The sequence below is a fragment of the Tigriopus californicus genome, chromosome 8 (assembly GCF_007210705.1).
Source record: "Tigriopus californicus strain San Diego chromosome 8, Tcal_SD_v2.1, whole genome shotgun sequence".
NCBI classification, from domain to species: Eukaryota; Metazoa; Arthropoda; class Copepoda; order Harpacticoida; family Harpacticidae; genus Tigriopus; species Tigriopus californicus.
The window spans coordinates 1,862,039-1,873,475 of record NC_081447.1 but is presented as its reverse complement, the minus strand read 5'-3'; the positions used below and the strand labels follow the sequence as shown (position 1 = coordinate 1,873,475).

The following is an 11,437-nucleotide window of genomic DNA, read 5'->3' as shown; positions in this document are numbered from 1 at the left end:
GCCGCCTGTATGTATCCAACTAGGAGAGAGTCACAAAAAAACGGGCGGCAAGATTGCGAATGACGGACAATACCAGTAAGTGACACAAATCGGGAAATATCATTAAATCCTTTTATTCTTGGGAGGAAGTATGTGGATTCAGTGGAATGGATTTAGAAAATAGAAGGGATCGCGATACATGTACAAGGGGCAATTGTTCTATCATTGGTTTTCTCAGCGAAGAAATGTAAATGGATGTCGGTTGGGGTCTCTTGTCAGTTCCGTGGACGATTTTGTCGCCCCCACACCGATTGAGGGAATCCCCGTGGAATATCACATGGAAAATGATTATTACAGCGGACCTGGCTGGCACTTGGTGGACACACGCATTCATACAAAGGAATGGAACAAGCTTGAAGCCGACCTCTCTGTGTCGATGGAGAGAAAGATATGGCTTGGTGGTTGGGCTTACACCTGAGTCCCGTTGATTATGTCTACGGGGTGAACAGGTGTGGGATGTAGAGTGACCGTACTTTCCAAGATTGAATGTGGATGACTGGGTAATGGGTCTCGTTGACCCGAGAGCGTTCGCTTACGCTTGATTTTGCGGTATTTCTTCAAAGACGGGATGATCAAGAGCAAGAGGCCCGAGATCCCAATGAAAAGTCCAGCCAAACCAAACGTCCAAATCCAGTTTAAGGTGACATCATAGAGGTAGCCAGCAAAAGGTGGGCCAACTAGATTTGACAGGCCCTGGATCAAGAGTAGAAATCCATAGGCTGTCGAGAATTGCTCCAGAGAGACCAAATCGACCAGAATGGGCGAAGTGAGGGAGTAGTTGGCTGATATGGCTAAACCATAGAGACCAGCCATGATCGCTAGGAAGCTGTACTGGGTTAGGAATGGTACTACAGCCGTGGCAAAGGCACATGCTATCATGCATATGGCGTAGACTAGATTCTTGCCAATCCAAGGCTGGTCACCCATCCAACCAATGATGAGCTCGCCCACGGTGTTGAAGATGCCGATGATGGAGATGAGGAATGTGGCACTTGAACCGAATCCAAGGTCCTGCTCGGCATAATCCACCAAGTAGACGTACATGACATCATACCATGCGTACAGGATGAAGTTCGACAGGCAAAATACCACGAACTGCGGGTTGAAAAAGTTCCATTGGCAACATTCGAGCAAAAAGTTCTTGAGACCTTTAGCAAACTGGACGACCATGGCCTCCTCCTCCTCTCCTTGGGCAATACTGGTCATAGAGTTTCGGTAGATGTCAGGACAACTAGAGGCTCGTAGTCGATATTTGTTAATGTGGAGCATCGCTCCTCGGTGCGTGAGACTTTGCCGACGGATGCGGAGATGGTTAAGGGTTCTCTGATGGTGAATCGCTGCTTCTTGGTTGGGCATCGTGATAACAAACGACTCATTGGGCAGATCCTGGGCGGGTTCGTACGTCTGTGGTCGCTTCAGAATAGATCTATTCGGGTTTTTTTTGAAGAGACTACTGACCTTTCGTTTCAGCTTGGCTCCGGTAGGCTCGTCGCTGGGAACGCTCAACTGCCGATCTCGGCCTTTAAACACATCTATATCTTCGTCGTCAGAATCGTTGAGCAAGCCGGAGGCCAAGATCTCTGGATAATTTTGAGCAATCAACTCGTAAGCCTTTTGATTTTTACTCAAAGCAGTAACGACCTCATTGGGCAACTTTTCCTTGTTATTGATGAAGGTCGGAATATCTATCAGGGAAGACCATAATCGCGGGCATTGTTGGAGTTCTTGTTCTGAGAACAGCTCATTGACATCACCGTGTTGTAAGAGCGTCTTCAATTCATCCAACGAAGGCATGGGCAGAGTGGCTTGTGAGGACATTGAACTTTGCGAACCTTTTGTTCGATTTCGCTTTCTCAACTTCCGCGCTCGAATGGTCCATTCAAGGTCTTTAAAGAGCATCCCGCAAACGGTCATGTTGAGTAGAATTCCTGCCAAAATAACCGTGGCTCCTCTCCATCCACCAAATTCACTAATCAAGTATTGGGAAAACGGTGCGAAGAGGAAGGTTCCAACACCAGTCCCACATACCGAAATGCCCGTGGCTAATGATCGTTTGCGATCGAAATAAAAGGCCACAATAACGATGGCCGACACGTAGCAAAGGCTCAAACCAAATCCAGCCAGGAGACCAAAGGTTAGGTAAAGCATTTCCAATCTATGGACCAAGGTGGAAAGAAGAAAACCCACTGTGGCCATAATTGATCCAAGAATAGTCATCTTCCGGCATCCATAACGATCAGTTAGAGCACTGGCAATTGGCCCCGAAAGCAGTGGAACGGAGTGGAACAAACTGACCACGCCCGCTGTCAAGGCCTTGCTCTCTTGAAACTCGCTTTGGAGCTCAACAAAGATCACACCGAAACTGAAGGTGATACCGTCGGCGATCATGTTGACTAGAAACGAGGCCATCACGATCACCCAACCCCAGCCTCCATCGGGCGCCACAAATGTATATGAGGCCGACGATAGAGACGAAGACCTCGAGAGGGACGGGGAATCTGCGGCCGAGAAGTAACTGGCATCAGATAAGGTTCGCCTTCGGTTCCGCTTTTGGCTCAAATTCCTCTTGGGACTATTGGGTGGAGCCAATTTTTGAGGCGAGTTGGAGATCGATCCAGGTCGACAAGGATATTCCATTGATTGTTCCTTGAAGTAGGGTCGCTGTTCATCTTGAGAGGCTCTTTTGGTCGAGTCAGCGAATTGGACACGTTGTCCTAGACTAGTGGGAGATACTACGGGGCTTTCATAATCAGACACACTATGGTTGTCTCTGGGTTTAGGGACTTTAATTTGAGGGCGCAACTTCGCACTATCACTCATAAGGGCGTCTGTTTCGCCACTTGACGGCTCGGCTTCTTCAGTCATGGTTTAACTTGACGACACAGTCACTTGCACGGTTCTCATTACGGCACGGTGGTGCTTTTTCTTTCTTCGTCTCTGATTTGACAACCACGCCGAGTATCGCGTCTTTCTCACTCTCTGACAACGAATTAACGGATTCGGACAGGTTTTGAGCCCGTTTCTCCGGGGGATCGAACGGCGAAATCCACGCTCGAACGTCATTTGTACTCGTCGAAAGGCACAGGGACCAAGAGGGACAAGCAAGTTGGATCAGGGCCCGTGGGACGTTTTCACTCAAGCTAATCGACATTGTTCGAATCAGGCTGGAAGTGTTAACGTCGTGGCTGACAAGGTGGGTATTCGAACAAGAACATTCCGATCATGAACGAGCACTCTGCAGAAGAAGAACATGAGTAAGAGTGTGGTTAAACGGAGTCAGTCCTTGGTGACCTGGCCAATCTCAGATAAGGTGGGTTGGTTGCATAATCATAACAGATGATATATCTTGATCCCCTCGAGGATCGAATCAAACATCTTCATCGAGCTTACAAGTAACGACTCTGTCCGGAGTGAATGCAGATCTCGCACTACTGACTACTCGTTCAGAGGTTAAACCCGAGTCACCGCAACAAGAACGAATCTTGGGGTATGCTACACAGATAAATCACCGTGCCACTACAAATCTAATCCAAGTGTGTGAGTCTGCATTGCGAAGAAGTACTCTTCTTGAATGAGAACTGTTGGAAAGACATTCTTAGGCAAAATGGCACGTACGTTGGTGTCGGTGGATAGGGAATATTGCTTGTCTAGCACTTTGACACTTTGAACTTGAGTTCATGCTTTCTTTTTTTGTTGGGGGGGGGGGGGGGGAGGGACATGACCAGTAAGACATGGCAACCTCAATGCAATGTAACAATATTCTCCGGCTCCATGAATTGATGAGACAACAAAAGTGGCTAAAAGTGGCAATTCATAATCCAAATCATCGACACAAGATAATTGTGACCTTCTTAACTTTTGTCTGTCGTTCCATTTTAGTTTCTTTTGACCCACATAAAAAACTTGAGGGCTACGTAACGACAACACATGTGCCGAGGGTTAATTAAGCCTCATGCCATGTGCGGGCCCTTAACCAAAATGAAAAATGAATTGACCCAAATTGTGCACAACACTTCACCTGATTGAACATGACTAAAACGGATTATGTGCTAACTCACTACCCCCTCCGTAATTATCTTCTAAAACAAGTTATTTACCGATATGAGGTCCGTAGATGTCTGGCACGATGCGAATTCAGAAAATGGATGATTTGACAACTGAGGATCAACTTTGGCTACAGAGCTGACTGACTGACTGACCGACCGACTGCTACCCGCTTCACGGTCTTTGTGCGTGTGTGCATGTGTGTGAGAGGGGGATACTGAACAGCTTCCCTGGATTCACCCGTCAACTCTGAATACAGACGGCAAAGTCAAAAACTAGCAGGGGTACCAAGCTGAAAGGCCGGGCCAGGGTGGGTGGACAAGGCTGCCATTCAGCACTGTCAAACAAGGGGCAAGAAAAGAAAGCCCGGCCACCAAAGGCCAATTCAAGGACAAGCTGAGCCTTGGCAACAATACGAAGCCAGCTGATTTCCTACTACAGATTGGTGAGCCAAGATTGAGATCGTGGACTTTTGAAAGTGGATAAGTGTGTTTGGTAGATGATTAAAACGCATGTGATGGAAGACAAATGAATTACCATCCTTTTCATACAAGAATGGGAGTGTAACAAGACAGCGGGAAAGAGAGAGAGCCATCGTAATTTTCCGTACTGTCAAGATTGTTGACGCTTTCTCCTCCTTGTTGAGGCTTTGGTTATCCAACCCGTTCATTTTGTTTTTGCAGTCTACTGACAACGTTATTTCCCACAGATTAGTCGTTACCCAAGTCTTGAAGTTTTTGTGGCTCTTAGGAACCAAATTTAATGGTGTTTATTGTGATTTTAGGTTAAGCTCGGTTTAAGACTGACAAACCAATTCTTGAGAAGGGAAGAGAAAACAAGTAACTGACGTCATTCTATGGGGCAAAACATGCCCAGCCAACCTGGAGCATGCATATATTTATTTAATTTGTCTTTCATTTCAATTTTCGCGGCTTATCGAAGCATCGGTAGCATCTTTCAAGTCAGACTTGGACAATTTTTTAGATAGCATTCCAGATCGACCCTACATTTAAGGACTAGCTCGATCCGCCGACCCAAATTTGTTGGGAGACCAAATATCATATAAATATTGAAAGTAAAAGATAGACGAATTATATCCTTTCATTTTAATAGTACTGGGGATTATTTTCCCTGTAGCGGTTAGAAAAGCCCTGAAAAACCAAACCAAAAAAAAATGGTATTGATGGAATCAAATAGATAATCACGGGAGGTTCCACTAGGGCTACCAATTTTCATTTTTAGTGGCATGTGACAACACTAGATGAATATTGGAAACCCGCTAGTTAGTCACAAAAAGTAACCCTGATATTTCTCCTTTCAAACCAGGGTTGCATTTTGGTCAAACCTAACCATTTACGTTACGTTGGAAACGGCTGGTGCTTGTACGTTCCTAGCTTTTAGCACTCCTGATTTTGAAAATTTATTTGATCCCATCACTAGCGAATATATTTGCGGGTACTTTCGCTTTAACGTTTTCTGGCAACCTTGAGTTTGAAATTTGATTTGATTCATCACTACACAAAATGAAAACTAAACCTAAGCAAAAACTACCATCGGTTTGAAAACGCGGACAAGCAAAGCCAAGCAAGCAATCTGTGTCAAAGAAAAGGGGCAAAAAATTCAAACTGAATAAAAATCGTGATTATGGTTTTTATGGACGTTCAAGTCAATAATTTGATCAAAAGGTTTCTTCGATATAACATTTTAGTAGCAGATTCAGAATCAATTACAATTGGAACCCTTTTTACGTCATGTTGTTCCCTCCAGTATGTGAATTATAGCAATATCCTCGGATTTCTTACGTATTGTAAACTGAATGACTGCCTAATATTAAGAACTTCACATTGTCCCTACAATGGATTTAATTGGAGGCCTTGGCTTCTTTTAATCGAATCATATTGTTTCAAGCAAAAAATGCTTTGTTATCATTTGAAAAACAAGATTTCATCAAACTTAAATCGGTTGAAATTCTGTACTTCAATCAAACTATAAAAATAAACCTAACTGTAATGATCTATGGCCGAACCAGGCCGAACTCATTCCATAATCCGACAATCGAGGTTGAGAGAGCCCATGTTTCAGAATCCGCGATGTTGCCTAAAAACAATCTCTCCCGCACTAGTCTGTCTGTCTGTCTGTCTGGCAAGTCAGTATTCAACAACCTTATCTCAGTGACTCATACCTTCTTAATACCAAGTTAAAGATTGAAAATTTCATCTCGTTCCAATCACTTGAGATCGCTGTTCTTTTTCACCATGGACAACAAAATGATGGGTAAGTGAGCACCCAAACATGCTCCCTACTATGACAGAAAGGTCTCGATGATATTCGTTCATTACAAAAGATATGTTGTTCCAACTGAAGTTCAGTGGTAAGCAATTGGAACGGCTCTCCAAAAAGGCTGAGAAGGACCAAAGGGCGCAAGAAAAGAAGGTGAAAGACGCCCTAAGCAAAGGCAATGTGGAGGGAGCTCGAATCTATGCGGAAAACGCCATCCGGAAAAAGAACGAGAGTCTCAACTATCTCCGAATGGCCGGGAAAATCGACGCCGTCCATTCTCGAGTTCAATCAGCGGCCACCATGAAAGCTGTAACTAATCTTTTTATGTTATATTTTTTACAAGCTTGAGTTGAACCGTAAGTTGAAACCGTTGGAGTAATGTTATTTTTGATGTTTGATCTAGATGGCCAAGAACATGGAAGTGGTGGTCAAGTCTTTGGATAAGGCCATTAACTCCATGGAGTTACAGAAGATATCGGCCGTTATGGACAAATTTGAAGGTCAATTCGAAGATTTGGACGTTAGAACTTCGGTAACATAGAGTTGTGTTCCAAGGTACCAAACCCTACCGACTATCAACTTCTCAAATGGCTTGGTTTTCAGGTCATGGAATCGTCCATGGGAGCTGCTACGACCTCTTCCACGCCTATTAGTCAAGTGGATGACCTGATTAAACAAGTGGCCGAGGAATCCGGATTGGAAGTGTCGGCTCAGCTGGCTTCGGTGCCTAATAGTTCCATTGGCGAGGCCACGGCCACCGCCTCTACCTCGTCTGTGTCAGAAGATCCTCTGAGTCGACGCTTGGCCGCATTACGAAACTAACATTGCAAGCTTAAACATGTGACTTACGTTATACCTTTCCGTTCCCATCATCGTGACCTAAAGATTTTGAAAGTATTTTTTGTTCTATTCAACTGTGAATCTATGGACAAAACAGGACAGAAATGGCATCATTTTTATTCATGCTTTGGTGATGCCACGGATCCAATGACAGTCTTGCCCTCGATATTCTTATATTGAGTCACCAGCTTTCACTTACAACCTCGAAGTGATAAATCTCATTCGGTCGTGTCCCTGTTCCATTTCCACTTCTTGAACTAACTTGAACGTGTCCTTGGCACAACCCCAGAAAATTGTGATCCCACTTCCACCATGGCCGTAGTTATGGATGACCTGGAAAATAATTACTAGATTAGTATATTCGAGAACTTTAAAGTCTCTTCCGTGAGTTTACAGCCCGTCGTGATCATCTTTCATCAAAGAGTATATTTGTTTCCGCTTATTATGTTCAGAGGGAACAAACGTTTCAACGCAATTTTTTATTTTGAAAGGAAATATCTCAAAAATGTGCGAGAATGAATAGGGCAGTCTTTTTTCGGACTTTTTACATCAATGATTGCCTGCTTTCCTGAAGACTGTTAATACTGTGTTTCTATAATGAACTGCGCCAGGAAAGTTTAAAGTTAAAACTTGTTAATTGATATCTTTCTATTGACAGAATTGTTATCTTGAAATCTAAAAGCTACAATTCCAAATGACACATGTTCAAGTTATCCTGCCCTTATCAACATTATCTGTATATGATTGCTTGAGACTTCATCGACCGTAAGATACTAAAACTTTTTCAGAAATGCAACGATTATGTAAATTGATTGGCAGAGTAATTTTTCCCATTGCAGCCTTGAGACTCTTTTTTAAGGCTATCAACTTTTGGAGCATTTTTTTAAAAAGACGATCGGTTCAAGTCAAGGCAAAACAATTCGGTGAAATGGAAAGAAAACTCTACTAATTTGAACCCAAGCTGAAAAGATCACCTCCACTTTCCGACCGTTGCTCGCGGTCAAGGCTTCTCGTTCCAATCGAACTGAAGATCGTCCTGGTCGAAGTCCGACCCAGTCCTTGATCTTCTCTGCGCCGGCCAAAAGTGATGGAAACATGGTTTGACATCCACTGGTGATGAACTGACTGTCCTTCTCACAAGGTCTCGTGTTCCAGTCTCCATATTGGTGCGTTCCACCCAAAACCACGCTATCTTGGCTTTGAAATAAGAACGAAAATATCCGTCAGAATAAGGACAAGAAGCTCGACCGAGGCCCAAGTATTAACGTACACGGCCTTTTTATGTTTGCATTCAATCACATCATCGCAGAAAAGGCAATTTCTGTGATTACTGTTTGAACGTTTTCAAAAATTGACTATTCAAAATCTGATGAATGGTCCCTTTCAAATGCGCTTTGAAAACATGATTGAGTAACCCGGAATTTAGAACATACTTTGTAATGATATAATTCCCATCATCTCTGTCGTCCAGAATGACTCGATAGATCCAGGGGGCTCGAACCCTCATCACTTGACCTCGAACTGGGGCCACTTTAGCGTCCTTGGCCACCTCTCCCGCCCAGACCCCGGTGCAATTGATCACCAAATCATAGTTTTGGCCCACTTTAGTCAAATCCGAGACTTTCACGCCCAGAATGACTTTCCCACCTCGTTGCTTGAACTCCCTCAAGAAGAACGGAAAAAGATGAAAAAAAATGACTGAAGCTTTAGGTGGTTTACCTCCACCGGCAAAAAGCGTGTCCTGGGGCCGGATGAGCCGTTTGTTGCCTTTTTTTTTGCTTTTTTGTACTTCCGAGGCCTGAATTTTGAACTTAAACATAGACACCTAAGCACACACTTCATTCAATAAACATCAATTATTTGCCTGCCAGCCAGATCTCTTCATTTCAAGTTTAGAGGTGCAAATTAAGTGATCCGATCGTTTCAGTCTCGTACTATCTCGAGCTGCAGAACTCAGTAACCAGTTTCATCGATAAGGGCAATCTAAGTTGCTTGAAGCACAAACAGTGTTCAGCCAAGTGATTGATATTTTTTGATTGAAATGTGCACCTAGGTACTTTTGTTTTGATTCAAAACCATAGCATTTGGCTGGCCAAAAACAACAGAAAAAGAGCAGCCCTAACTCTAACGCCCAAACGGCCCATGACACGACGTTTGCCGCTAGCGCTAAGAAGATGATAAAATCACGTAAACACTGAAAAAAGACGGATGTTGGCCAGGGTCTCACTTGTGTTCCCCATTGACTCGCCCGATGGCCTTGACTTCGGATTGGTCCATCTTTCGGAATCCGTAGACGATATCGTGCCACATGGGAGGGATTTGTTCCATATTCAGTCGAGTGGAGGATACCAAAGAGATTCCCATTAAACCTCCCTCGGCCGATGTCCAATATTTCTCGATCAAGTCGTGCGTCTCTTTCGCCCATCGACTGGAACAAATTTGATCCATTTCATTGTCTTACAGTTCCACCCCTTTCCCGACAGAAGGCCCAATTCGCTCTGAATTGGTATAGTGGAAATACCATTCCAACCTTATGAAAGCTCTCATACCAGTTCGATCTTATTCAAGAAAACCAATATCCACTGACATGTCACTCACCGCTGATCGGGCACGGGGGTTTCGTCCAGGAGATATGGCCCCCAAATGCCCGCAGCTCCATCAGCCGTGGTATTTGGGGTGGTTTTCTCCGTGACAATAGTTACATCATGGTTGGAGTTCTGCTTGAGAAACAAGGCTGTGGAAATCCCGATGATCCCGCCCCCGACAATGGCAATCTTCATGATGCCTCAATGATCTAATGAAGACTCAACCTCGACGATGGAAGCTCCTCAGTGAGGTGGATCGTCAGCCGTACATCGACGAAGCGGAAAGACTTCGATTGCTCCATCAGAAGGAGTATCCGGATTACAAGTACAAGCCAAGGAAGAAGGTCAAGCCCCCAACCTCGAGGATGAAAAATGGCGACCGGCGTTCGCGCAGAGGACGGAGGGGAGGCAGTGCTAGGGCAGTGGCAGAAGTGGTGGGACGGCCAGGAAGCACAACCAAAATCCTCTTCAAGAGAGTTCCGAAGCCAATAATAGCGAGGACGATGATGAGAAATCCCCTATAGCGACGGCTCGCCGGACCTATCCATCTTCGCTCGAGCAAAGGCTGACCTCGCCACTCGCCTCCCACCAGGGACAGACTACCTCCTACCAGCTCACTCAAAGAGATGACTTCCTGACGGCATACAACTTGTCCCGAATGGCCAAGGTGCCCGAGGTGGGGTCCTAAGCCCGACGAGCGGGTATGAGCCCTCGCTGTACCAGCACTCCCAACAACACCCGCAGCCACATTACAAGCTGTCCCCACCCCACAACATCATGCCGCTCTACATCATCTCCATGGGCGGCATCATGGCCACCAGAGTTCCACGTCAACGAGCACTGGTCACACTCAACAAACCTTCGACGATCTGGACAGCATCACGGATCTGATCCCCTTGCCAGCGGGTTTTAAGGTGGACGTAGATGTGATTCATCACGTGGAATCCACGTGGGACGCCAATAATCCAGCAGCTGTGGTGGCCACTGGAGGCCACATACCCACATCGTCCCCATCCGTGTCATCGCCCAGTGGTTCCTCGCACGCGTCCGCTCCGCGAAGAGTGGTGCGACTACTACGGATGGATCCTACGAGTTCACCTCCGGATTGGTGTTATCTGATTTTGGTCCCACGGGTCCGATTGGCTGGACAACATGATCCAGATTTAGCAGTCTTCACGCAGCACTTCAGCATTACATTGGAAAGAAAAGACACGACCTTAAATTTTACCAAGACCCATACCATCCCTCCCACCTACCTATCTATTCATTCATTCATCAACCCAGACTCCCTACCTACCTACCAACCACCTACCCAACCAACCCTTTTGTGGATCCTCTACTTCTTTGATCGCCTACTTCATTACCACCTTGAACTGAGCTGGAAGTTTCCATGTAAAGTCATTTCCCAAATAGCACCCACCACGAACGACTCCTAGGTCCTTACAAACAACAGTCCATGTGGAACAGCAACCCAGGCATTCTCCATTACTCTCACCCCTTCTTTGCTTGCTTTCTCCTGTTTCTTTCAGTTCTCCTTTGCCGATTCCAAATGGGTGGAAATGAACACAAAAATCTTAATTAGATTTCACCAAAACCTTAACTCCCCGTGTAAGGATATTTGGTAACTTTTTAACCGCTGACATGAAATT

The 11,437-nt window shown here is 45.1% G+C and overlaps 3 protein-coding genes across 3 annotated transcripts; 1 reads left to right on the top strand and 2 right to left on the bottom strand.

The window, feature by feature from the left end:
- Positions 1-97: 97 nt before the first annotated feature.
- Positions 98-4,548, bottom strand: LOC131885729 (monocarboxylate transporter 14-like). Its single transcript, XM_059233868.1, has 2 exons — positions 4,137-4,548; positions 98-3,274 (listed from the first exon to the last, which is right to left on the bottom strand). The coding sequence occupies exon 2, from the start codon at positions 2,902-2,904 to the stop codon at positions 448-450; it is 2,457 nt and encodes an 818-aa protein (XP_059089851.1). The 5' UTR covers positions 2,905-3,274; positions 4,137-4,548; the 3' UTR covers positions 98-447.
- Positions 4,549-5,393: 845 nt separating this feature from the next.
- On the top strand, positions 5,394-8,133 carry LOC131885741 (charged multivesicular body protein 1a-like). The gene is made up of 4 exons (XM_059233883.1): positions 5,394-6,357; positions 6,428-6,672; positions 6,767-6,895; positions 6,967-8,133. Exons 1-4 carry the CDS (start codon positions 6,339-6,341, stop codon positions 7,183-7,185), a joined length of 612 nt encoding a protein of 203 aa, XP_059089866.1. The 5' UTR covers positions 5,394-6,338; the 3' UTR covers positions 7,186-8,133.
- LOC131884774 (D-aspartate oxidase-like) lies at positions 7,305-10,013 on the bottom strand (the record flags this gene model as incomplete). The annotated part of the gene is given in 6 exon segments (XM_059232651.1): positions 7,305-7,536; positions 8,178-8,400; positions 8,637-9,028; positions 9,327-9,369; positions 9,431-9,631; positions 9,802-10,013. Coding segments are annotated over 6 exon segments (1,179 nt in total). The 3' UTR covers positions 7,305-7,398.
- Positions 10,014-11,437: the final 1,424 nt, after the last annotated feature.

Bases quoted from the DNA above. Each gene is read 5' to 3' on its own strand.
- LOC131885729 (XM_059233868.1), bottom strand. From the start codon at position 2,904: ATGACTGAAGAAGCCGAGCCGTCAAGTGGCGAAACAGACGCCCTTATG.
- LOC131885741 (XM_059233883.1), top strand. The intron at 6,673-6,766 runs GTAACTAATCTT...TGTTTGATCTAG, and splicing joins CAGCGGCCACCATGAAAGCT to ATGGCCAAGAACATGGAAGT. The intron at 6,896-6,966 runs GTAACATAGAGT...CTTGGTTTTCAG, and splicing joins ATTTGGACGTTAGAACTTCG to GTCATGGAATCGTCCATGGG.